A 27,525-nucleotide genomic window follows, 5' to 3' on the forward strand; every position below is an offset into this window, starting at 1 on the left:
AGTAAAAGACAAAGAAGTGAGGTAACCCCAGATAGGGACTTGAGACCTGAATTCCTTATGGAGAGGGATTCCCCTTCCAACCAGTAATCTATCCTCCGACCTCTCCCCTCCTCACGTCTTCCATATGCCAACAAGAGTCTTCAATACAGGTAAAAGTGATATTAAATGTTCATTTATCCATTTCATTAGTCCTTTATATTTATTTCTCATTGTTTTCTGTACATAAAACTAGTTATTTTCTATAAGATTTATTTTTTGTTAATACTTTTGGGTGTCTGGAACGGATTAATTGGATTTACATTATTTCTTATGGGAAGTATTGCTTCAGTTTTCATCAAATTCGGTTTTTGTCAGACTTTCTGGAATGAATTATTAACATAAACTGAGGTTCCACTGTACTGTACACCAGGTTGTTAAAAAAACATAACTTACTTACTTTTTTTTATTTTTATAGGTCTATCAAGAGAGAAAAGTTATTACATGCTGACCCCGTACAGCACCTTGATGAAAGTCAGATTGTCATCAAAACAGAGGAGCCGGAGAACAGGAGACGTCGCAAGTGCGTATGTTTATTGATATATTGAAACGATAGTTTTTTTAATGATTTTTAACTTCATCAGAGGTTGCCACGTAAAACTATGTCATTGATGTCAGGGGTCCATAATGTAGATCTATGCCTAAATTCTAGCAGCTTCAGATTTGGCAGGAGAGGCCTGGTAGGCCTACGTATGACAGACGATTGTTTAAAATTTAACCCGCTCTGAATACAGTGGACCCCCGGTTAATGATATTTTTTCATTCCAGAAGTATTGTAGATGAATGGTTCAGAGAACCGACATGTTGATAAATTAGACACATGTGCAACTCTTGGGTATCTTTATTGAGGAAACGTTTCGCCACACAGTGGCTTCATCAGTCCATACGTAGGAGAAACTTGAAGAACAGGAGGAGAATGAGGTAATCAGTCCCTCAACCTTGAGTCGATGTGTTCAGTCCATCAATCTTGAATAGAATACGGCATATGAGCGGAGAAGCAGCTTATAAACCGTATGGCAGGAGAGATGCAGCAGTCATAGGTGGTGTCACATTTGTTCAATGTGGAAGTAGGTTGTGCCCAAGAATTAGGCAAGCGAAGAATTCCTAAGTATTAAGATCCCAAGAAGTTGCAGTGTCTGACAGGTTTGTAGATGAATGGTTCAGAGAACCGACATGTTGATAAATTAGACACATGTGCAACTCTTGGGTATCTTTATTGAGGAAACGTTTCGCCACACAGTGGCTTCATCAGTCCATACGTAGGAGAAACTTGAAGAACAGGAGGAGAATGAGGTAATCAGTCCCTCAACCTTGAGTCGATGTGTTCAGTCCATCAATCTTGAATAGAATACGGCATATGAGCGGAGAAGCAGCTTATAAACTGTATGGCAGGAGAGATGCAGCAGTCGTAGGTGGTGTCACATTTGTTCAATGTGGAAGTAGGTTGTGCCCAAGAATTAGGCAAGCGAAGAATTCCTAAGTATTAAGATCCCAAGAAGTTGCAGTGTCAACTCCTTGGGATCTTTATACTTAGGAATTCTTCGCTTGCCTAATTCTTGGGCACAACCTACTTCCACATTGAACAAATGTGACACCACCTATGACTGCTGCATCTCTCCTGCCATTCAGTTTATAAGCTGCTTCTCCGCTCATATGCCGTATTCTATTCAAGATTGATGGACTGAACACATCGACTCAAGGTTGAGGGACTGATTACCTCATTCTCCTCCTGTTCTTCAAGTTTCCCCTACGTATGGACTGATGAAGCCACTGTGTGGCGAAACGTTTCCTCAATAAAGATACCCAAGAGTTGCACATGTGTCTAATTTATCAACATGTCGGTTCTCTGAACCATTCATCTACAAACCTGTCAGACACTGCAACTTCTTGGGATCTTAATACTTAGGAATTCTTCGCTTGCCTAATTCTTGGGCACAACCTACTTCCACATTGAACAAATGTGACACCACCTATGACTGCTGCATCTCTCCTGCCATACGGTTTATAAGCTGCTTCTCCGCTCATATGCCGTATTCTATTCAAGATTGATGGACTGAACACATCGACTCAAGGTTGAGGGACTGATTACCTCATTCTCCTCCTGTTCTTCAAGTTTCTCCTACGTATGGACTGATGAAGCCACTGTGTGGCGAAACGTTTCCTCAATAAAGATACCCAAAAGTTGCACATGTGTCTAATTCCAGAAGTATGTTCAGGTGCCAGTACTGACCGAATTTGTTCCCATAAGGAATATTGAGAAGTAGATTAGTCCATTTCAAACCCCCAAACATACACGTACAAACGCACTTACATAAATACACTTACATAATTGGTCGCAATGGGAGGTGATCGTTATGCGGGGGTCCACTGTATTTTGAAAAAATAAAAAAATTGTTTTTTGTTTTTAAATTGAAGAGTGCATTTTTATAAATGGTATAGGATAAAAAAAAAATTTTTTAGGGTCAGTACTTACCAAGATATAAACCCGCGAAGTTGGTGCTAAATGATGAGGTGTTGGCAACCTGGAGCACTGCCGCTTGCAGAAATAATAAACATTTAGCATTTTTTCCAATTCTTTTCTATTTTTTGTTGTTTTTATGTTATGATAATAATGTTTTGTTCCAGATCTTTTGATTTCATAGCCAATTCATGTTGAGACACAAATGTTTGGTACTGAATTAGTAATCATACTGTCACAAACACACATGTTCACACTGATAAGTGAATTTGTACACCTGGTTCAGTCACATACTATTGTTTACATATATATACAAGGTATTTACAAGTCCCATTTATGTTTCTAGAAGTCCATCACTGTATGGTACTCCAAGAACCATGGATTCATACAGAGTGCCACCCCACATTGCTAACACATGTATCATGTGTCTTTTCGCACTTGGGGTTGCTGTTTAGTGTAAGCACACACAACACACTTTTTCTGAGAGTACTTCTTTTTTGGGGTAGATGGTAATGGTACCAGGCAGTGACAGTTAATGATTATTCGGTCAGGCACTTCCCCTCTTTTTGTGGAGTGACAGGTCGCTGTTGTGGGGTAACAGGTCGCTGTGGAGTGACAGGTATAGGTGTGGTACCATACTTTTTCGTTATCTGCTTGATGATATTGAGGGTGAATTCTGCATATTGTTGTTGCTCCCTAGTCTTTATTTCTTACATGTTGAAAGCATTGAGCATTGCAATGTCTGCAAGGTGGAAAAAACTTTTATATACCACTTGCAACTCCTACGCAAACAGTCAACAAACCTTATTATCATGTCACACTTGTTGGCTAGTCGCATATTGTTCGTATAGTTGATGACAGCAGCTGGCTTTACAATAGGTTCATTGTTGAACCTGCTCAGTCTGTCTGTACCATCTCGTTTCTGTGGATGGTTGATATCAACGTCACGTCCCGTTTGTCATGCCATGTCAGTGCCATGATGTCATTGGCGTGAAACACTTCTACTAAACTTCCTCCAGTGAACCTTGGCATGTGTTTTCTACTTCTCACTGTTCTACATACAGTGGACCCTCGCCTGACGAACGCATTGCATAACGTTAAATCCGGCTGGCGATACATATTAACGCAAAAATTTTGCCTCGGCTAGCGCTAAAAAACTCGCCCAACGCGATTCATTCCGTTCGAGACGCATCCAATTGCGGCCTGAGCGTGCCTCACGTGTCCCGTGGGTGCCAGTGTTTACAAGCCAGCCACCGCGGTCGCATCCAAACATACAATCGGAACATTTCATATTATCACAGCGTTTTTAGTGACTGCACCTGCAAAATAAGTCACCATGGGCCCCAAGAAAGCTTCTAGTGCCAACCCTACAGCAAAAAGGGTGAGAATTACTATGGATATGAAGAAAGAGATCATTGCTAAGTATGAAAGTGGAGTGCGTGTCTCCGAGCTGGCCAGATTGTACACAAAACCCCAATCAACCATTGCTACTGTTATTTTATTATTATTTTTTTTTATTATCACACTGGCCGATTCCCACCAAGGCAGGGTGGCCCGAAAAAGAAAAACTTTCACCATCATTCACTCCATCACTGTCTTGCCAGAAGGGTGCTTTACACTACAGTTTTTAAACTGCAACATTAACACCCCTCCTTCAGAGTGCAGGCACTGTACTTCCCATCTCCAGGACTCAAGTCCGGCCTGCCGGTTTCCCTGAATCCCTTCATAAATGTTACTTTGCTCACACTCCAACAGCACGTCAAGTATTAAAAACCATTTGTCTCCATTCACTCCTATCAAACACGCTCACGCATGCCTGCTGGAAGTCCAAGCCCCTCGCACACAAAACCTCCTTTACCCCCTCCCTCCAACCCTTCCTAGGCCGACCCCTACCCCGCCTTCCTTCCACTACAGACTGATACACTCTTGAAGTTATTCTGTTTCGCTCCATTCTCTCTACATGTCCGAACCACCTCAACAACCCTTCCTCAGCCCTCTGGACAACAGTTTTGGTAATCCCGCACCTCCTCCTAACTTCCAAACTACGAATTCTCTGCATTATATTCACACCACACATTGCCCTCAGACATGACATCTCCACTGCCTCCAGCCTTCTCCTCGCTGCAACATTCATCACCCATGCTTCACACCCATATAAGAGCGTTGGTAAAACTATACTCTCATACATTCCCCTCTTTGCCTCCAAGGACAAAGTTCTCTGTCTCCACAGACTCCTAAGTGCACCACTCACTCTTTTTCCCTCATCAATTCTATGATTCACCTCATCTTTCATAGACCCATCCGCTGACACGTCCACTCCCAAATATCTGAATACGTTCACCTCCTCCATACTCTCTCCCTCCAATCTGATATTCAATCTTTCATCACCTAATCTTTTGTTATCCTCATAACCTTACTCTTTCCTGTATTCACCTTTAATTTTCTTCTTTTGCACACCCTACCAAATTCATCCACCAATCTCTGCAGCTTCTCTTCAGAATCTCCCAAGAGCACAGTGTCATCAGCAAAGAGCAGCTGTGACAACTCCCACCCTGTGTGTGATTCTTTATCTTTTAACTCCACGCCTCTTGCCAAGACCCTCGCATTTACTTCTCTTACAACCCCATCTATAAATATATTAAACAACCACGGTGACATCACACATCCTTGTCTAAGGCCTACTTTTACTGGGAAAAAATTTCCCTCTTTTCTACATACTCTAACTTGAGCCTCACTATCCTCGTAAAAACTCTTCACTGCTTTCAGTAACCTACCTCCTACACCATACACTTGCAACATCTGCCACATTGCCCCCCTATCCACCCTGTCATACGCCTTTTCCAAATCCATAAATGCCACAAAGACCTCTTTAGATTTATCTAAATACTGTTCACTTATATGTTTCACTGTAAACACCTGGTCCACACACCCCCTACCTTTCCTAAAGCCTCCTTGTTCATCTGCTATCCTATTCTCCGTCTTACTCTTAATTCTTTCAATTATAACTCTACCATACACTTTACCAGGTACACTCAACAGACTTATCCCCCTATAATTTTTGCACTCTCTTTTATCCCCTTTGCCTTTATACAAAGGAACTATGCATGCTCTCTGCCAATCCCTAGGTACCTTACCCTCTTCCATACATTTATTAAATAATTGCACCAACCACTCCAAAACTATATCCCCACCTGCTTTTAACATTTCTATCTTTATCCCATCAATCCCGGCTGCCTTACCCCCTTTCATTTTACCTACTGCCTCACGAACTTCCCCCACACTCACAACTGGCTCTTCCTCACTCCTACAAGATGTTATTCCTCCTTGCCCTATACACGAAATCACAGCTTCCCTATCTTCATCAACATTTAACAATTCCTCAAAATATTCCCTCCATCTTCCCAATACCTCTAACTCTCCATTTAATAACTCTCCTCTCCTATTTTTAACTGACAAATCCATTTGTTCTCTAGGCTTCCTTAACTTGTTAATCTCACTCCAAAACTTTTTCTTATTTTCAACAAAATTTGTTGATAACAGCTCACCCACTCTCTCATTTGCTCTCTTTTTACATTGCTTCACCACTCTCTTAACCTCTCTCTTTTTCTCCATATACTCTTCCCTCCTTGCATCACTTCTACTTTGTAAAAACTTCTCATATGCTAACTTTTTCTCCTTTACTACTCTCTTTACATCATCATTCCACCAATCGCTCCTCTTCCCTCCTGCACCCACTTTCCTGTAACCACAAACTTCTGCTGAACACTCTAACACTACATTTTTAAACCTACCCCATTCCTCTTCGACCCCATTGCCTATGCTCTCATTAGCCCATCTATCCTCCAATAGCTGTTTATATTTTACCCTAACTGCCTCCTCTTTTAGTTTATAAACCTTCACCTCTCTCTTCCCTGATGCTTCTATTCTCCTTGTATCCCATCTACCTTTTACTCTCAGTGTAGCTACAACTAGAAAGTGATCTGATATATCTGTGGCCCCTCGATAAACATGTACATCCTGAAGTCTACTCAACAGTCTTTTATCTACTAATACATAATCCAACAAACTACTGTCATTTCGCCCTACATCATATCGTGTATACTTATTTATCCTCTTTTTCTTAAAATATGTATTACCTATAACTAAACCCCTTTCTATACACTGTTGTGCCAAGAAAATGGCAATCAAGGAAGCTGTTCTTGCCAAAGGTGCAACTTTGTTTTCAAAACAGAGATCGCAAGTGATAGAAGATGTTGAGAGACTGTTATTGGTGTGGATAAACGAAAAACAGATAGCAGGAGATAGCACCTCTCAAGCGATCATATGTGAAAAGGCTAGGAAGTTGCATGACGATTTAATTAGAAAAATGCCTGCAACTAATGGTGATGTGAGTGAATTTAAGGCCAGCAAAGATTGGTTTGAGAGATTTAAGAATCGTAGTGGCATACATAGTGTGATAAAGCATGGTGAGGCTGCCAGTTTGGACCAAAAAGCAGCTGAAAAATATGTGAACTAATTCAAGGAGTACATAGACAGTAAAGAATTGAAACCTGAACAAGTGTTTAATTGTGATGAAACAGGCCTGTTTTGGAAGAAAATGCCAAGCAGGACCTACATTACTCAGGAGGAAAAGGCACTTCCAGCACATAAGCCTATGAAAGACAGGCTTACTCTGTGTGCTAATGCTAGTGGTGATTGCAAAGTGAAGCCTTTATTGGTGTATCACTCTGAAACTCCCAGAGTGTTCAGGAAAAACAATGTCCTCAAGGCTAATTTGTGTGTGATGTGGAGGGCAAACAGTAAGGCATGGGTCACTAGAGACCTTTTCTATGACTGGTTACACCATGCATTTGCCACCACTGAAAAATTACCTCCTGGAAAATAAATTGGACCTTAAGTGCCTCCTGGTATTAGACATTGCTCCTGGTCATCCTTCAGATGTGGTAGAGCGACTTTCTGGGGACATGAGCTTCATTAAGGTCAAGTTTTTGCCTCCTAATACCACTCCTCTCCTGCAGCCCATGGACCAGCAGGTCATTGCAAACTTCAAAAAACTCTACACAAAAGCTATGTTTGAAAGGTGCTTTGTAGTGACCACAGAAACTCAATTGACTCTAAGAGAGTTTTGGAGAGATCACTTTAGCATCCTCAATTGTGTAAACATTATAGGTAAGGCTTGGGAGGAAGTGACTAAGAGGACCTTGAACTCTGCTTGGAAGAAACTGTGGCCAGAATGTGTAGACAAAAGGGATTTTGAAGGATTTGAGGCTAACCCTGAGAAGCCTATGCCAGTTGTGGAATCAATTGTCGCATTGGGGAAGTCCTTGGGGTTGGAGGTTAGTGGGGAGGATGTGGAAGAGTTGGTGGAGGAGGTCAATGATGAACTAACCACTGATGAGCTGCAAAATCATCTTCAACAGCAAGAGGCCAGACCTGAGGAAACTGCTCCGGAGGAGGGGATAGAGAAATTGAGGAAGTTGCCTACTTCAAAGATTAAGGAAATGTGTGCAATGTGGCTTAAAGTGCAAACCTTTTTTGAGGAAAATCACCCTCACACAGGTATTGCAAGCTGTGCTGGTGACTGTTACACTGACAGTGTTGTGAAACACTTTAGGAATGTCATAAAGGAACGGGAGGCACAGGCCTCTATGGACAGATATGTTGTGCGACAGAGGTCCAGTGACTCTCAAGCTGGTCCTAGTGGCATTAAAAGAAGAAGGGAAGTAACCCCGGAAAAGGACTTGACATCTCAAGTCGTAATGGAAGGGGATTCCCCTTCTAAACATTAACACCATCCACACTCTCCCCTCCTCCCATCCCATCAATCATCACCAGATCTTCAATAAAGGTAAGTGCCATGTAATTGTACATGTCTTCTTCAGTTTGTGTGTATTAAAATTAATATTTCATGTGGTAAAATTTTTTTTTTCATACTTTGGGGCGTCAGGAACGGATAAATTTGATTTCCATTATTTCTTATGGGAAAAATTAATTCGGCTAACGATAATTTCGCCTAACATTGAGCTCTCAGGAACGGATTAAATATCGTTAGGCGAGGGTCCACTGTATATCAGTATTGTTTACATGTAGGGAATCTGCGAGCATAGGGCTTGTATACCAGTTGTCTGTGAACAATGTATGACCTCTGCCAAGGTATGGCCCCATCATCTTGCGAACAACATCCCCAGAAATGCCCAACATGCGCCTGGTATCGCCAAGTGTATTTTTCCCTGTGTAGATAATGACATCCAACACAAGACCAGTCTCAGTCACACATAACAAAGAGTTTTATACCAAAGCGATTACGTTTGCTTGGTATATATTGTTTGAATGACAGTTGTCCTTTGAACAGAACTAAGGACTCGTTAACAACAATGTTCTTGAATGGATAAAAGTAGTCACTGAATTTTTGCTTCAGATACATAAACAATTCCCGGATTTTGTATAAGAGGTCATTTCTGTTTGGTTTATTCCTGTCAGAGAAGTGCAACATTCATAGCAACAGAGTGAATCTGTTCCAGGGAAGGTCACAGAAGACTGGAGTACTGATGAAGTGGTCTGTGGACCAATAGTGTGCTATATTGTTCTTATAGGTGTGTGGCATAAGCATGACAGTGCCAAGGAATAAATACATTTCAGCCACAGTTGTATCTTTCCACCTGCACAGCCATGAAGACTCTGAAACATCTGTGTGGTCCATTGTATACTGGTAGTACATGTTGGTCTGGGTAACAATTAGGTTCATTATTGGCTCATCAAAGTATAGATGAAAATAGTCTAACTCTGTAGACTCATTTGTGATGGGACAGTGTGGCATGATGCCACTTCCACTGGCATCAAAATTGAAAGGATGTGGCACAAATGGTGTACTTTCTGTCCAGTTCCATTCGCGGTCACATGGTGCAGGGTGGACCTGTGGCATGGGGCGTGGGGGAGCAGGAGGAGGGACAGGAGTGGAGGCAGCGCATGGTTGAGAGGGTGCCAGGCGGTCCTTTTTCTGCCCACCCACTGCGCCATGAGGTCCAAGCACCATGCCACCCCCCTCTTCCTCCATCCCAGCATATTCACCTTCATTATCAGTATCACTATCAGTGGCTGGGGTTTTGGATCGTGACCTGCCACAGCCCTTGCCACTGACTACATATGGCACACTGCCTGAATGTAGGTTACGATGCCTAAAAGTACGTTTCACTGGGGAAAAATGATAATCACTTTCATTTGACGAATTGTCTGTCGGCATAAAATCGATTTCATCATCGTCACTTACATCACTTTCACTATCGTCATCACCAAAATGCATGGAAAATGATAATTTCCTCTTGCGGAGTTGCTTTTGGGAAGTAACACTAGCAACCCCAGAGGTGCTGGGCTGAGGGTCTGTTGTGGCCACACTAGCCACCTCAGAAGTGCTGGGCTGAGGGTCTGGTATGGCTACACTGTCCACACTGGCCACCCCAGAGGTCATGGGCTGAAGGTCATCTGGGTTATCAACAAATGTTTCACTAATTCCTTGATCTTTAGTAGCTATATCGGAGTCAAAACCACTAAACTCGCGTTCTGTATCACTTTCCGGGAATAGTAGAGTGTTAATACGCCGAGGCGTCAGTGAATCACGGGGATTTACCATGATGTTGATCCAAGATGGAGCTGAAACTAACTGGTGTTACCACGCAGTACTCCAGCATCCCCGATTTTTTTCATAGTGCACACATCCATTCTCTCATGTCTAGGCGACTCAGGCCTATCGCGCCAATTTTGAAGGAATGAAAAATAAAATGTTGGTCTACATTCGGAGCCTGCCGCACGTGAACGTATAGCTACGTGTGGACAATTTAGGGGTTAATATTGTTCCATAAATTGTGAATCTGCATTGTTTCTGGCTATATCTCTGGCTTCTGATTCAAAGGAGATATGACAGCCATCCTTGCAAGATGTATAGCAGTCCTCTCATTTGACTAAGCAACTACAGTGGACCCCCGCTTAACGATCACCTCCAAATGCGACCAATTATGTAAGTGTATTTATGTAAGTGCGTTTGTATGTGTATGTTTGGGGGTCTGAAATGGACTAATCTACTTCACAATATTCCTTATGGGAAAAAATTCGGTCAGTACTGGCACCTGAACATACTACTGGAATGAAAAAAGTTCGTTAACCGGGGGTCCACTGTACTACAATTTCAGATTCCATACCTGATTCTTATTTGCATTCTTTTCACAGTACATAATCATTATCTCAGAGATAATGCCCACAAACCAGATTACATTTTTTTACACTTCAACCCAGTGAAGCTTCAGATGTGCTGTATTTTTTTTGCAGTCAGCCAAACAATCTTGACAGTAGCTAACCAAAGGATCACTTTAACCTTCTCACTGTCCAGACCCCCAAAATCAATATTGCTCCCAGTATTCACTTTAACCCTTTGAGGATCGGTTACATACAAGTACGTCATTGCAGCCAGGGTTGGTCACGTACTTGTACACATAAATTCTAGTGCCTTCAAATCAAGCGGGAGAAAGCTGTTAGGCTTGCATGTGATAGAATGGATCTGTGTGGTTAGTGTGTGCAGTAGGAAAAAATCTAGGCACTTACATTGCATTGTGGGAGTGGTAATTCAGTGCACCTTTGTCACCAAGCCAAGCAGTAAGGAAGACCTCACTCTTCCTTGAATTGAGACTATTCCCTTCCCAAGTGATAGTTCTAACACAGATTGAAGTGTCACTGAAAATTGAAGATGGGGAAGGCAGTGTGAATTTGTGTAAACAACATTGGCTGGCTTGCTGGCTGGTCAGGTGGCTGGCTGACTGGCTGGCTGGTCAGGTGGCTGGCTGGCTGGTCAGGTGGCTGGCTGGTTGGACAGGTGGCTGGCTGGTTGACTGGTGAGGCATCTAGCTAGCTAGCTGGCTGACTGACTGGCTGGCTGACTGGCTGACTGGCTGGCCGGCCTGTCTGTCTGTCTGTCTGTCTGTCTCACAGGTACACATAAATACAATTATACATAGTATAAATTGCCTAGGATAACCCAAAAATATAGCCTGTCAAATAATAGTATCAGGACTCAGATGTGACGTACTGCGTCATGTGTAATACGTGTTGGTTCACTAGTGGCTCTCTCTGAGACAGAAAGAGAGGCAAACAGACATGTTTGTGTAAAGTGAAAACAAATAAAGCGAAAGCAATGTACCCTCATCAGATGTCACCACTGTCATTAGTGAAGTGATAAGATAAGAGGAGTGACACACACCTCTTACACCATGCTTCAATTATTATTATTATTATTATTATTATTATTATTATTATTATTATTATCTACCATGTTATTATCTCCCTAGGTAATTGACACTATGTATAATTGTATTTATGTGTACCTGTGAGACAGAGCCGGCCAGCCAGCTAGTCAGCCAGCTGGTCAATCAGCTGGTCAGTCAGCCAGCCTGCCAGCCAGCTAGCCAGCCAGTCAGCCATGTTGTTTACACAAACCCACACTCCTTTCCCCACAAAAACATTGCTGGGACCTATAAATACTATGTATATATTTCTAGACAATAGTATGTGACTGAAATAGGTAAAAATGTTCACCTGTCAATGTTTGTACAGTTATTGTGTAGTATACAACGAGTGTATATATCCAAAATATGGCATATATTGATCTCACAGGCCATAAAAGTTACTTGAAAAAATAAAATGTTAAAAAAAAAGAAAAAAGTAGAAAAATAATAAATAAATTATTACCGTGTGACCGGCAGTCGGCGATGTTGCCATAAGCGGCTCACTTTCTGTCAACTTCACGCCTCCATATCTCAGCAAGTATTGATCGCAAGTTTTTTTTTTTTTGGCCTATAACACTCACAAAAATATGCTCTATCTTTTTTTTTTTTTTGTTTTTTTTTTTTTTTCAAAAATTTTTTGACCCTGAGAACAAGTTTGGGAGAGGGCCTGTTGCCCCTCAAAGTGTTAAAAATAAGATTCTTCTAAAATGGTAGACAATCATTTTCTGAAAGTAATGACACCAAAAGTATGAAATTTGATGGAAAACTTAAAGAATTATATAGGTGCAAAGTTAGCAGTTTGGGGGCAATTTGCACATTGCCAATTTTGCCCACTTTGAGTCCTGTTTTATGTCAGTTCCATTGTTCTATTTGATCAGATTCTTAGCTATTTCGTTAACATGCCTTACATTCTATTGACTGAGCATAAGAAACTGCCCATTCAACTGTTACAGCTACCCTAAAAAGTGCACAGAAGTCGGTAATTTGGCTGGTAGACAGCAACCACCCAGGGAGGTACTACTGTCCTGCCAAGTGAGTGTAAAATGAAAGCCTGTAATTGTTTTACATGATGGTAGGATTGCTGGTGTCTTTTGTCTGTCTCATAAATATGCAAGATTACAGGTACGTCTTGCTACTTCTACTTACACTTAGGTCACACTACACATACATGTACACGTTTATTTATACACACTCATCTGAGTTTTCTTTGATTTTATCTTAATAGTTCTTGGTCTTATTACTTTTCCTTTTATATCCTTGGGGAAGTGGAATAAGAATCTTTCCTCCGTAAGCCATGCGTGTTGTAAAAGTCAACTGAAATGCCGGGAACAATGGGCTAGTAACCCCTTTTCCTGTAAAGATTACTAAAAAGAATAAGAAGAAGAAAATTGTCAAAGTGGGAAGTCTGAATGTGCGTGGATGTTGTGCAAATGATAAGAAAGAGATGATTGTGGATGTTATGAATGAGAAGAAACTGGATGTCCTGGCTTTAAGTGAAACAAAGCTGAAGGGGGTGGGAGAGTTTCAATGGAGAGGAATAAATGGGATTAGGTCAGGGGTTTCAAATAGAGTTAGAGCTAAAGAAGGAGTAGCAATAATGTTGAAGGATAAGCTGTGGCAGGAAAAGAGGGACTACAAATGCATAAATTCAAGGATTATGTGGAGTAAAATAAAGATTGGATGTGAAAAGTGGGTTATAGTAAGTGTGTATGCACCTGGAGAAGAGAGAAGTGTAGAGGAGAGAGAGAGATTCTGGGAAATGTTGAGTGAATGCGTGGGGAGTTTTGAATCAAGTGTGAGAGTAATGGTGGTTGGGGATTTCAATGCTAAAGTGGGTAAAAACGTTATGGAGGAAGTAGTAGGTAAATTTGGGGTGCCAGGGGTAAATGTAAATGGGGAGCCTTTAATTGAGCTATGTGTAGAAAGAAATTTGGTAATAAGTAATACATATTTTATGAAAAAGAGGATAAATAAATATACAAGGTATGATGTAGCACGTAATGAAAGTAGTTTGTTAGATTATGTATTGGTGGATAAAAGGTTGATGGGTAGGCTCCAGGATGTACATGTTTATAGAGGGGCAACTGATATATCAGATCATTATTTAGTTGTAGCTACAGTTAGAGTAAGAGGTAGATGGGAAAAGAGGAAGGTGGCAACAACAAGTAAGAGGGAGGTGAAAGTGTATAAACTAAGGGAGGAGGAAGTTCGGGTGAGATATAAGCGACTATTGGCAGAAAGGTGGGCTAGTGCAAAGATGAGTAGTGGGGGGGTTGATAAAAGAGAAAAAGGTAGCTTACAAGAGGTTTTTACAAAGCAGAAGTGTTATAAGAAGAGCAGAGTATATGGAGAGTAAAAGAAAGGTGAAGAGAGTGGTGAGAGAGTGCAAAAGGAGAGCAGATGAAAGAGTGGGAGAGGCACTGTCAAGAAATTTTAATGAAAATAAGAAAAAATTTTGGAGTGAGTTAAACAAGTTAAGAAAGCCTAGGGAAAGTATGGATTTGTCCGTTAAAAACAGAGTAGGGGAGTTAGTAGATGGGGAGAGGGAGGTATTAGGTAGATGGCGAGAATATTTTGAGGAACTTTTAAATGTTGAGGAAGAAAGGGAGGCGGTAATTTCATGCACTGGCCAGGGAGGTATACCATCTTTTAGGAGTGAAGTAGAGCAGAATGTAAGTGTGGTGGAGGTACGTGAGGCATTACGTAGAATGAAAGGGGGTAAAGCAGCTGGAACTGATGGGATCATGACAGAAATGTTAAAAGCAGGGGGGGATATAGTGTTGGAGTGGTTGGTACTTTTGTTTAATAAATGTATGAAAGAGGGGAAGGTACCTAGGGATTGGCGGAGAGCATGTATAGTCCCTTTATATAAAGGGAAAGGGGACAAAAGAGATTGTAAAAATTATAGAGGAATAAGTTTACTGAGTATACCAGGAAAAGTATACGGTAGGGTTATAATTGAAAGAATTAGAGGTAAGACAGAATGTAGGATTGCGGATGAGCAAGGAGGCTTCAGAGTGGGTAGGGGATGTGTAGATCAAGTGTTTACATTGAAGCATATATGTGAACAGTATTTAGATAAAGGTAGGGAAGTTTTTATTGCATTTATGGATTTAGAAAAGGCATATGATAGAGTGGATAGAGGAGCAATGTGGCAGATGTTGCAAGTTTATGGAATAGGTGGTAAGTTACTAAATGCTGTAAAGAGCTTTTATGAGGATAGTGAGGCTCAGGTTAGGGTGTGTAGAAGAGAGGGAGAATACTTCCCAGTAAAAGTAGGTCTTAGACAGGGATGTGTAATGTCACCATGGTTGTTTAATATATTTATAGATGGGGTTGTAAAAGAAGTAAATGCTAGGGTGTTCGGGAGAGGGGTAGGATTAAATTATGGGGAATCAAATTCAAAATGGGAATTGACACAGTTACTTTTTGCTGATGATACTGTGCTTATGGGAGATTCTAAAGAAAAATTGCAAAGGTTAGTGGATGAGTTTGAGAATGTGTGTAAAGGTAGAAAGTTGAAAGTGAACATAGAAAAGAGTAAGGTGATGAGGGTATCAAATGATTTAGATAAAGAAAAATTGGATATCAAATTGGGGAGGAGGAGTACGGAAGAAGTGAATGTTTTCAGATACTTGGGAGTTGACGTGTCGGCGGATGGATTTATGAAGGATGAGGTTAATCGTAGAATTGATGAGGGAAAAAAGGTGAGTGGTGCGTTGAGGTATATGTGGAGTCAAAAAACGTTATCTATGGAGGCAAAGAAGGGAATGTATGAAAGTATAGTAGTACCAACACTCTTATATGGATGTGAAGCTTGGGTGGTAAATGCAGCAGCGAGGAGACGGTTGGAGGCAGTGGAGATGTCCTGTCTAAGGGCAATGTGTGGTGTAAATATTATGCAGAAAATTCGGAGTGTGGAAATTAGGAGAAGGTGTGGAGTTAATAAAAGCATTAGTCAGAGGGCAGAAGAGGGGTTGTTGAGGTGGTTTGGTCATTTAGAGAGAATGGATCAAAGTAGAATGACATGGAAAGCATATAAATCTATAGGGGAAGGAAAGAGGGGTAGGGGTCGTCCTCGAAAGGGTTGGAAAGAGGGGGTAAAGGAGGTTTTGTGGGCGAGGGGCTTGGACTTCCAGCAAGCGTGCATGAGCGTGTTAGATAGGAGTGAATGGAGACGAATGATACTTGGGACCTGACGATCTGTTGGAGTGTGAGCAGGGTAATATTTAGTGAAGGGATTCAGGGAAACCGGTTATTTTCATATAGTCGGACTTGAGTCCTGGAAATGGGAAGTACAATGCCTGCACTTTAAAGGAGTGGTTTGGGATATTGGCAGTTTGGAGGGATATGTTGTGTATCTTTATATGTATATGCTTCTAAACTGTTGTATTCTGGGCACCTCTGCAAAAGCAGTGATAATGTGTGAGTGTGGTGAAAGTGTTGAATGATGATGAAAGTATTTTCTTTTTGGGGATTTTCTTTCTTTTTTTTTTTGGGTCACCCTGCCTCGGTGGGAGACGACCAACTTGTTGAAAAAAAAAAAATACCATGTAAAGTAAAAGGACACAAGTACAACTAATGTGACATTTTATTGTGGCAACGTTTCGCTCTCCAGGAGCTTTGTCAAGCCGTTACAAATAATACATGGACACAGAGGGAGTGAGGTGTAATACTACTGGTGGTAGTAGTAATACAATATGGTGAAACTATCAACTTGCACATGAGTAAAAGGATATCAAAGCTGTTACTTGGGTAGCGTAAAAATATTATTTTTTTTATTAACACAACAGCTGATTCCCACCAAGGCAGGGTGGCCCGAAAAAGAAAAACTTTAATCATCATTCACTCCACTGTCTTGCCAGAGGGGTGCTTTACACTCCAGTTATAAAACTGCAACATTAATTAACACCCCTCCTTCAGAGTGTAGACACTGTACTTCCCATCTCCAGGACTAAAGTCTGGCCTGCCGGTTTCTTTGAATCCCTTCATAAATGTTACTTTGCTCACACTCCAAAAGCACATCAAATATTAAAAACCATTTGTCTCCATTCACTCCTATCAAATATGCCCCACGCACACAAAACTTCCTTTACCCCCTCCCTCCAACTCTTCCTAGGCTGACCCCCTACCCCGCCTTCCCTCCACTACAGATTTATATACTCTCAGAGTCATTCTGTTTTGTTCCATTCTCTCTACATGTCCGAACCACCTCAACAACCCCTTCTCAGCCCTCTGGATAATAGTTTTGGTAATCCCACACCTTTCCTAATTTCCAAACTATGAATTCTCTGCATTATATTCACACCATACATTGCCCTCAGACATGACATCTCCACTGCTTCCAGCCTTCTCCTCACTGCAACATTCTTCACTCGTACTTAACATTCATACAAGAGTGTTGGTACAACTATACTCTCATACATTCCCCTCTTTGCTTCCACGGACAAAGTTCTTTGTCTCCACAGACTCCTAAGTGCACCCTTTTCCCCTCATCAATTCTATGATTCACCTCATCCTTCATAGACCCATCTGCTGACACATCCACTCCTAAATATCTGAATACACTCACCTCCTCCATACTCTCTCCCTCCAATCTGATATCCAATCTTTCATCACCTAATCTTTTTGTTATCCTCATAACCTTACTCTTTCCTATATTCACTTTTAATTTTCTTCTTTTACATACCCTACATACACTACTCTCAACACTGCGATGTCTCGAAGAATTTGCGCTTAAACTCGAAGAACTCACATAGCAAGGTTTTTCTCATTGGTGCACAGGTAGGATGAAACAGTCTTGTGTCTTGACCCGCTATGTGAGCCATAAAGTAAGGTGCTAGGACCCGACATAAGGGTAAAAAAAAAAAAAGTGGTGATAGTGGAAGGTGTGGGTGAATGAGGCAGCGCACTGGGACACTGTGTGGTGGCTAGGCCTACTGGATAAACGGTGTAACCCACGTGCTCTGGGTGCACCCACACTAGGCACAAAAATATTCAAAGCCAGGCTGGCTCAAAAACCCACAAAATACCACAACACCACAGGGATGGTAAAGCACTCAGGATGGCTAGAACTGGAAGCACAAGTGATGGTGAAGACTGGAACTCACGTGGCTTGCTTGAGTACTGGGTTAGTCACCTGGGTTAGTTGGCTGGCTGGCTTGGCTTAACCTGTCACACAAACTGGCTTGAGAACTTGTAACAATGAGCACAGCAGGGGTGGAAAGCTGCTAGCAGGCAAGGCTGGTACTTAAGACAGGCTGGATAGTGTAGGGCTTGACTCCCCCCCACAGACTGGCTTGGTGGCTTGGCTTAATTTGCAAACCCGGGTCAACCCCTCGAAAGTAATGCAAATAAGCAAATAAAACACTAAGACACAAAGACTGACCAGTAAACAGGAAGCAAACAGGCTGGTGGACGCTTGCTCAGGGTAGCTGGCTGCTAGGCTAGCATGCGGTCGACACTTGGCTGGCAGAAATTAATCTCCGTATATCTGCGTAAATATCAAATTTACGTGCTCACCGCTGGCACCATTTGTTGTGAGGGTTTGTGGAGATATGATGATTGGAGTTAAACACACCTGTGGATAGTAACACTTATATTAGCAGAGTGTGAAAAGGGGAGCCCAGTCTAGCCCGTCCTGTTGCCTGTAGGTCTACTCGTGAAGTGAGGGAGAGGCCGGGAGCTGGCTGCGCAGCGCTCGACACAGAAATTAATGTATATCGGCACGTGCTCACGTGACATCACCGCTTATAAGCTAATCACTGAGCCGTAGCAAGGGATCAACTATGTAAAACATATGGATGGTACTAACTATAATACTCAGAGGCCGGGAGCGCAGCGCTCACATGCGGCATCACGTGACATCACGCAAGCTAATCACTGAGCCTAGCAAGGGATCAACTATGTAAAACATATGGATGGTACTAACTATAATACTCAGATAACATATACATATACAGGAGATCAGCAACTATGCTGACACCGTGACCCACCTAGTCAGGTCACATCCATTGAAGGAAGGAGCATGACATCAGACCTATTAGCACAAGCTAGTCAGGTCCAACTCACACCCACCCAAACTCACTCATGGATTTATCTAACCTGTTTTTACTTTCCTCTTAACCCTTTGACTGTTTCAGGCCCCTCTCTGAAACTGTCATTCTATGTCGCTCAATTTTTGAAAAAAAAAAAATTATTTTTTCTTATGAAATGATAGAGAATCTTTTCCCGATGGTAATGACACCAAAAGTTCGAAATTTGGTCGAAAACTCGTGGAATTATGCTCCCGCGAAGTTAGCGGTTTCTGCGACATATGCGTATCGGCGATTTCGCCGACTTTGAGCCCTATTTTCTGCCAATTCCATTGTTCCAGTTGACCAAACTCATAGCTATTTCTTTAGAACTCCATTTTATCTATCAGCTGAGTACAAGAAACCTCCCATTTACTAATTTGGACTACCCAATATGGTGGTCAGAAATTGGCAATTTGGCCAATTTCACGCAAACTAAAAAAGATGCCAATTTCAAAATAGGGTCCAGAATAAACAAGATAGACATTCGTGGCACTAAAATAACATATGCTCTGTTCATTAGTCACATCTCTAGGCCCCTCTTATATTATTATTGCTTTCTATTTTGATTTTTTATTCATACAAAAAAATACGAAATTTACTGTTATGCAGACGACTGCATTATTGTAAAAATGGTATAAATAATATCAGTGCACTAGTGAAAGAATATTAGACTCCCCAGTTGACGTGTATTGGACGTGTGGTGTGATTTATTTACTCTTGAACATTGGTAAAAATCGAACATTTCCACTACTTTGAGCTCAGTTTCAAGGTCGTTTTCATCGTAAAAGTACTATACGAAAATACACCTCAAAGTCGGCGTTTTATTCCAAAAAAACGATCAGAGTTTTTTTTTTCTCATTACGCAATGTGTGCTGCAGGATTTTTTTTATGTGGTGCACACTGACCACACAGACCCATTCTCTCACATGTGGGCCTACCAGCTTTCTCCCGCTTGATTTGAAGCCGCTAGAATTATTGAGTATATATACGTCAGAAACATTGGCTCGTAAGACGTATTTATACATCGAAAACAGTCAAAGGGTTAAAATGGCATCAGTGAATCCCTGGTGTTTGCCACGCTATTTGCTCTAGCTGGCGCTCAATTCAACTGGTGCTCCCACAAGGTACTAAGTGCTCCCAGATTTTTTAATAGTGCACACATTGAGTGCACAGACCCATTCTTTCATGTCTAGGTGACTCAAGCCTATTGTGCCAAATTTGAAGGAATGAAAAATAAAACGTTGATCTACATTTGGAACACTATGCATGCAAACGTAGACCTATGTTTGGACAGTTTAATTAAGGGTTAAATAATAACACCAACCACTCCAATACTATATCCCCACCTGCTTTTAACATTTCTATCTTTATCCCATCAATCCCAGCTGCCTTACCCCCTTTCATTCTACCCACTGCCTCACGAACTTCCCCCACACTCGCAACTGGCTCTTCCTCACTCCTACAAGATGTTATTCCTCCTTGCCCTATACACAAAATCACCGCTTCCCTAACTTCATTAACAATTCCTCAAAATATTCTATCCATCTTCCCGATACCTCTAACTCTCCATTTAATAACTCTCCTCTCCTATTTTTAACTGTCAAATCCATTTGTTCCCTAGGCTTCCTCAACTTATTAATCTCACTCCAAAACTTTTTCTTATTTTCAACAAAATTTGTTGATAACATCTCACCCACTCTCTCATTTGCTCTCTTTTTACATTGCTTCACCACTGTCTTAACCTCTCTCTTTTTCTCAATATACTCTTCCCTCCTTGCATCACTTCTACTTTGTAAAAACTTCTCATATGCTAACTTTTTCTCTGTTACTACACTCTCTACATCGTCATTCCACCAATCGCTCTTCTTCCCTCCTGCACCCACTTTCCTGTAACCACAAACTTCTGCTGAACACTAACACTACATTTTTAAACCTACCCCATACATCTTCGACCCCATTGCCTATACTCTCAGTAGCCCATCTATCCTCCAACAGTTGTTTATATCTTACCCTAGCTGCCTCCTCTTTTAGTTTATACATCTTTACCTCTCTCTTACTTGCTACTTCTATTTTCCTTGTATCCCATCTACCTTTTACTCTCATTGTAGCTACAACTAGCTACACCATATCCCCTTTAAAATCAGGCATAATCACAGATAATACCACAGACCACTACCCTACCTTTCTCATAACCAATCTAGGTAAATTACCCCAAGACACTAGTAAAGTAACCTTTAGACTTCATAATGAGGCAGCCATTAATAACTTCACAACAGCAATGACAAACATCGACTGGCTAACTGAGCTAGAAATCTATACAGATACTGATGAATGTATTAATAATTTTCTAAAAAAGAACTAATACCTCTATAACAAGCACTGCTCTAGGAACATCTGTAGAGGGAGGAGAGGTATGAACGAGATTAGATTAATCTCAACAATTCTCTCCGTCCCTTAGACATCAAGCTTACCTTCCGCCAGACTAACACTCTTCGCACTAATCTCGTTCATACCTCTCCTTCCTCTACAGATGTTCCTGGTGTCTACTCTATTTCTTGCTCCTCCTGTCCTCTTCAATACTTTGGAGAAACTGGTCGATCTCTTTCTGACAGACTTAGGGAGCACAAAAATAGTGTTAGGCTTGCCGACACTAACAATGCTCTTTTCTGTCACGTCAGAGATCATAGCCATCCTATTGACTGGTCTTCTGCTAAAACTGTCTTCCCTACTTCCAACTCGAACAGTCGCCGTTTAGTTGAATCCTCTCTTATACACAACTTTCCTTGTATGAACCTTAGCCCTGGCTTCGTCTCTGTAGATGCCTTCCTCTCCCACTACATTGTAAAATGCTCCAAACTAAAGAACACCCGTGACTTAACCTGAATCCTCATTTTTTCTTCTTCTTCTTTTTCTTCTTCCTCTTCCCCTTCCCTCTCTCCTTTTCTCCTCTGGGTTGTCTTTCTCTCTCCTGTCTCGTGTTTCTGTTCCTTCTTTATTTTATTTCACCACTTTCCCTTTCACGCACCTCGGTGCGCTTGCTCTCCCTCTGTGGGTTTCCAGCTCTCTTGCAGTGCTCCCCTTCCTTTGTATTTGACTGGCTCGTCTTCCTTATTTCCCACTTCTACCACTACCACTACTACTACCTCTTCTTCTTCTACTACTTCTACTGATGAAATTAGACACATGTACGGCGTCTGGTTGTCTTTGTTGTGGACGTTTTGCCATCCAGTGGCTGGCTGGATGGCGAAACGTCTACGGTGGGGATGCCCGGGTGTTGTGCATGTGTCATTTCATCCTGTCGGTATTATATACAATTCTTGTACTACTACTACTACTACTACTACCACTACTACTACCTCCACCTCTTCCTGCCTATATATAGCCGTCCTGCTCCACCTCTGTTAGTGTGACTTTGTCAATGGTCCAAGTCGGACCGAAACGTCGTCGTAAGCTTCTGTCTTTTATGTGCGGGTTATTTGTGTATCGTTCCAGTCACGGTATTGTGCCTTTTTGTTATTTATAAAGCACCTATATGAAAAACAGTACAGAATGGGTCACATAACCAGAGACCAAACAAAACATTACTCATCAATCCTAACCAGCCTGATAAGAAGGGCAAGTGCTGTCACCAATCATTGCAACACTTTAACAAATCAATCGAATCCTCTACCTTCCCCAGAGTTCTCAAAATAGCGAGGGTCACCCCGATACATAAAGAAGGAGATCAAACAGACTTGAATAACTATAGGCCAATACCCAACTTACACCCTCTCTCTAAAATTTTTGAAAAATTAATTCATAAGCGAATCTATTCCCCTCATCTCCCACAATATACTCAACCCCTGTCAGTTTGGGTTCAGGCCTAATAAAAACATGAATGATGCTATTATACACATGCTAGAACAAATATACACTGCACTCGAGAAAAAAGTCCCATTGGGGATCTTTATTGATTTACGTAAAACTTTTGATACAGTTGACCATGATTTGCTGCACGTAAAATTGTCACACTATGGTATAAGAGGGCACTCCCTCAACTACTTAGTCATACCTTAGCAACAGAAGACAATGTGTGTACACAAATGGAGCAACCTCTTCCACACAGCCAATTACAGTTGGTGTCCCACAGGGAAGTGTCCTTGGCCCTCTTCTCTTTCTCATTTACATAAACGACCTACCAAATGCATTGCAACTACTCAAACCCACACTATTTGCAGATGACACTACATACGTCTTCTCTCACCCAAGCCCAGTCATGCTAGCCAATACTGTAAATACCGTCTTACAGAAAATATCTACCTGGATGATGATTAACAAACTTACTCTCAATATTGACAAAACTTACTTCATTCAGTTTGGAAACAGAATTACAGATGTCCCTCTTAACATAATGATAAACGGATCACCTATCACAAAGCTCACAGAGGGAAAATTCTTAGGAATCCACCATGACAAATGACCAAAACCAAGAAAGTCATTTCTGGATTTGCCCCAGTGAAAGGGGCAGCTGGTTAAGCATAAGAGAGGTACTGAAAAGTGAAAACCTAGAAAGTGTAAGGAAGTTTCTAAGGAGCTTGCCAGAGTTATACAAAGAGTGGAAAACAGGGGAAAAGGAACAAGAAAAGGAGGAAAATGTAAATAGAGGTGAAAACCAAGAAGTGAAAGTAAGAGCAAGAGTAGAAAATGTCATACAGAGCAAGTCGGAAAAGGAAACAGGGATACATAACATAGCGGAAATGGGAAGGGAGGATGAGAAAACTAGAACAGGAACAAACGAAAACGAGCAAAGGGAAGAAATTAGCCTAGAAGAAAGTGAACAAGGGAACTCAGATCAGGTGGCAGAACTTAGGAACGACACAGAATCAATAAATATAGGTAGTCAGGATGTCTGCAGTTACTATGCTAAAGGTATGTGCCTATATGGCAGAGATTGTTGGAATAAACACACCAGAAAATGTGCGAACATGTTGAGGAAGGGAAAGTGTCGTTTCAACAAAGAGCGCAGGAACTTCCATCCAGCAACGCGTAAAGCTTCAGCGCAGTCCAGAGAATGTTATGACCTGAGCTGCCCAGACCATCATGTAAAAGGAACACGGCGCTACAGAGTTAGCAGAGAAAGGGAAATTGAACAGCATTCTTTTTTAGACAAAAAGAGAAAAGATCAAAACAAAGGGAGAGAGGAACAGGGGGAATGGTACAGAGAGGACAGGTGAGCTCAAGGCCGAATAAGCAAACAAACACAAAGCAACTGGAGAAACCAGGGGAGTGAACACCAGGGGACATACCAGATAGTACACCACCAGTGGTACTAATGAAACACAATGCAAGACAAAACATCCCACTTGGTAATTCCTGCTTCATATTTGCAAATATACAGGGTTTGAAATCAAATAAAAATGAGAAAGTTAGTTATGTCAGTGGGCTCCTGACAGAAGCGAATGCCATGTTCGGAGCATTTACAGAAACACATACAAGGGATGTTTTGGATGGAGAAATAAAGATAGAAAACTACAACATGTATAGATGTGATAGAATCAATAGGTCACAGGGAGGAGTAGGATCTATGTAAAGGATACCTTCTGTTGCACAAAAGTGCTGAATTCTACGAATGATACAGTAGAAATTCTAGGCATTAAAGTATACAAACCACCATCGGCAACTGCTGAGGAATTCACAGATCAGTTAAGTAAGATAGATAGCTATCTGGATAGGCTAGAAAGTCCTACACCAAATATTTTACTCCTTGGAGATTTTAATCCCCCTCATGTAAAGTGGAAGATGGCACAACGTAATGTTATACCAGAAATATCCCCAGAAAGCACCCTGGCTCAACAGATACATACCAGAGAAATAATGAAGTTTTGTGAAAAGTACTCTTTAAACCAATTGGCCGAAAATAGGGCTCAAAGTGGGCAAAATCGCCGATGCGTAAACATTGTCGAGACCACTAACTTTGCGAGAGCATAATTCTGTAAGTTTTCCATCAAATTTCATACTTTTGGTGTCATTATGATCGGGAAAAGATTATCTATCTTTTCATAAGAAAAAATAATTTTTTTTTTTTTTTTTTGAAAATTTGGCGACCCTGAGAACAAGTCTCGGAGAGGGCCTGGTGACCCTGAAAGGGTTAATCTTCCTCTACCTCCCGGAGATTTTGCTGACCTGATGGAACTCTGCGTTACTTTCACTTGCTTTTCTTTCAATAACAGGATCTACAAACAAACCTACGGCATGGGAATAAGGTCCCCCATCAGTGCCATCTTAGCCAACTTGTACATGGAACACCTAGAGGCTCAACACTTTGCCAACATCATCCCCTCAAGCGTCACTTGGTTATGTTACACGGACGACGTCCTCGTAATAACTCCCAAACATTTTGATGTACGGAATCTTTAGGCAAGTCTCAACACAGTTGAACCGGCAATCCAGTTTACACTAGAAGAAGAGTCCAATGACAAGCTACCTTTTCTAGACGTCCTTATTCACAAAGTATATAAGATTTCAAGTTTACCAGAAACCTACAAATAAAAATGATCTCACACACTTATATTCCAGTCAAGATACTAAGACCAAAAGAGGCATCATCATCAGATTTTTCTTAAGAGCATACCGAATTTGTAGTCCTGGGTTTCTTGATGAGGAATGTACATACATTCACCAAATCTTCACTGATTTACATTTTCCTTCCTTTTTCATCAAGGATTGCAAGAAAAGAGCTCTTCAGATCATTAATTATCCATGCACCAACACCACTCCTAACAAAGTTATAATTCTTCCCAACAGCCAGGTTGCACTGAACTTTTCTAAAGTACTTGCAAAAGCTAACACTAGAGTTGCCATCGCCTCCAGCACTTCAATAAAAGATCTAACCAGGACAAAATCCAAACACCATGAACCAGTCAATGCAGGGGTTTACACTATACCCTGTGTAGACTGCGACAGGATTTATGTAGGTGAAACAGCAAGAAACCTTGAAACACGCTTCAGTGAACACATTTATGCATGTAGGAATGATAACTTGAGCAATGCCTGCATACAACACCGAAATTCCACCAATCATCTCATTAAATTCAAGGACGCCCTATTAGTGATCAAAGTAACTAATTTCCACAGACACAAGTGCCTTGAATCAGCACTAATCACTGTTTCTAGTATGTACAGTTAAACAAAACAAAGGCAGCTTCACCATCTCTGAAGTCTTAGCAAGAGTCCTCCTGAAAACAGTAAACCTTGCCATCACATAGTCTCTCCTGTTATACTACACAAGCACATTACAGAGAATGAACACTGAAATAGGCCTTCCCTAATCCAACCTCCAATAGAAATATTTGTCCAACCTATTTTTATGCTACCCAAGTAATAGCTTTTATTTCCCTTTAGTCATGTACAAGTTGATAGTTCTACCATACTGTATTACTTCTACAACTTATGTCACTACTACTACTACCACTACTACTACCACCACTACTACTACCACCACTACTACTACCACCACTACTACTACCACCACTACTACTACCACCACTACTACTACCACCACTACTACTACTACTACTACTACCACCACTACTACTACCACTACTACTACCACTACCACTACTACTACTACTACTACCACTACTACCACCACCACTACTACTACTACCACTACTACTACACTACTACTACTACTACCACTACTACTACTTCCACTACTACTACTACCACTACTACCACTACTTCCACTACTACTACTACCACTACTACTACTACCACTACTACTACTACTACCACCACTACTACTACTACTACTACCACTACCACTACTACTACTACCACTACTACTACTACTACTACCACTACTACTACTACTACCACTACTACTACTACTACTACTACTACTACCACCACCACTACTACCACCACTACTACTACTGCCATTACTACTACTACTACCACCACTACTACTACTACCACTACTACCACCACTACCACCACTACCACTACTACCACCACTACCACTACTACCACTACTATCACTATACTACTACTACTACCACTACTACTACTACTACTACCACCACCACCACTACTACTACCACCACTACTACTACCACCACTACTACTACCACCACTACTACTACTACCATTACTACTACTACTACCACTACTACCACTACCACCACTACCACTACTACCACTACTATCACTATACTACTACTACTACTACTACCACTACTATCACTATACTACTATTACTACTACCACTACCACTACTACCACTACTACTGTTGTGGGGTTCGAAAAGGAGATAACGAGCGTTGAAGATGTACACACTTGTTGGATGGTAACACTATATATTGTCAGACTGTGGTAAGGGAGCCCAACCTGCCGTGTGTAGACCTAGGCGTGGACTGAGGAAGTTACAGAGGTACTCGCGCACACATGCGCATCACGTGACGTCACACAAACCGTCACTAGGCCTAGTAAGGGATCACATATATAAAACATATGGATGGTACTATGATATTCAGATAAGCTGTACAACACATGTAAGGGGGATCAGCAACTATGCTGACAGCTCGGTCATGTTACGTATGTCATCTCGACATACACTACTATGCTATAGGCTGAACAGACAGGTGGTTCTCGGCTGATTCTATACAATAACAAAGACATATGTAACTTAGAACTAATGGATGGTATC

The 27,525-nt window shown here is 41.4% G+C and overlaps 2 protein-coding genes across 2 annotated transcripts in view; both read left to right on the forward strand.

Annotated features, from left to right (window-relative positions):
- Positions 1-457: 457 nt before the first annotated feature.
- The window catches only part of LOC128686634 (uncharacterized), a 43,426-nt gene continuing 16,358 nt past the window's right edge, over positions 458-27,525 (forward strand). The window contains exon 1 of the mRNA XM_070080581.1: positions 458-559. The gene's annotated coding sequence lies outside the window, so the exon portion shown is untranslated. The remainder of the gene's footprint in view (positions 560-27,525) is intronic.
- Positions 6,661-27,525, forward strand: part of LOC138851445 (tigger transposable element-derived protein 1-like) — a 49,593-nt gene continuing 28,728 nt past the window's right edge. The window contains exon 1 of the mRNA XM_070080582.1: positions 6,661-7,866. Coding sequence (XP_069936683.1) covers positions 7,324-7,866 — 543 coding nt within the window. The 5' untranslated portion in view covers positions 6,661-7,323. The remainder of the gene's footprint in view (positions 7,867-27,525) is intronic.

Source organism: Cherax quadricarinatus, unplaced genomic scaffold (genome assembly GCF_038502225.1).
Source record: "Cherax quadricarinatus isolate ZL_2023a unplaced genomic scaffold, ASM3850222v1 Contig646, whole genome shotgun sequence".
NCBI lineage: Eukaryota > Metazoa > Arthropoda > Malacostraca > Decapoda > Parastacidae > Cherax > Cherax quadricarinatus.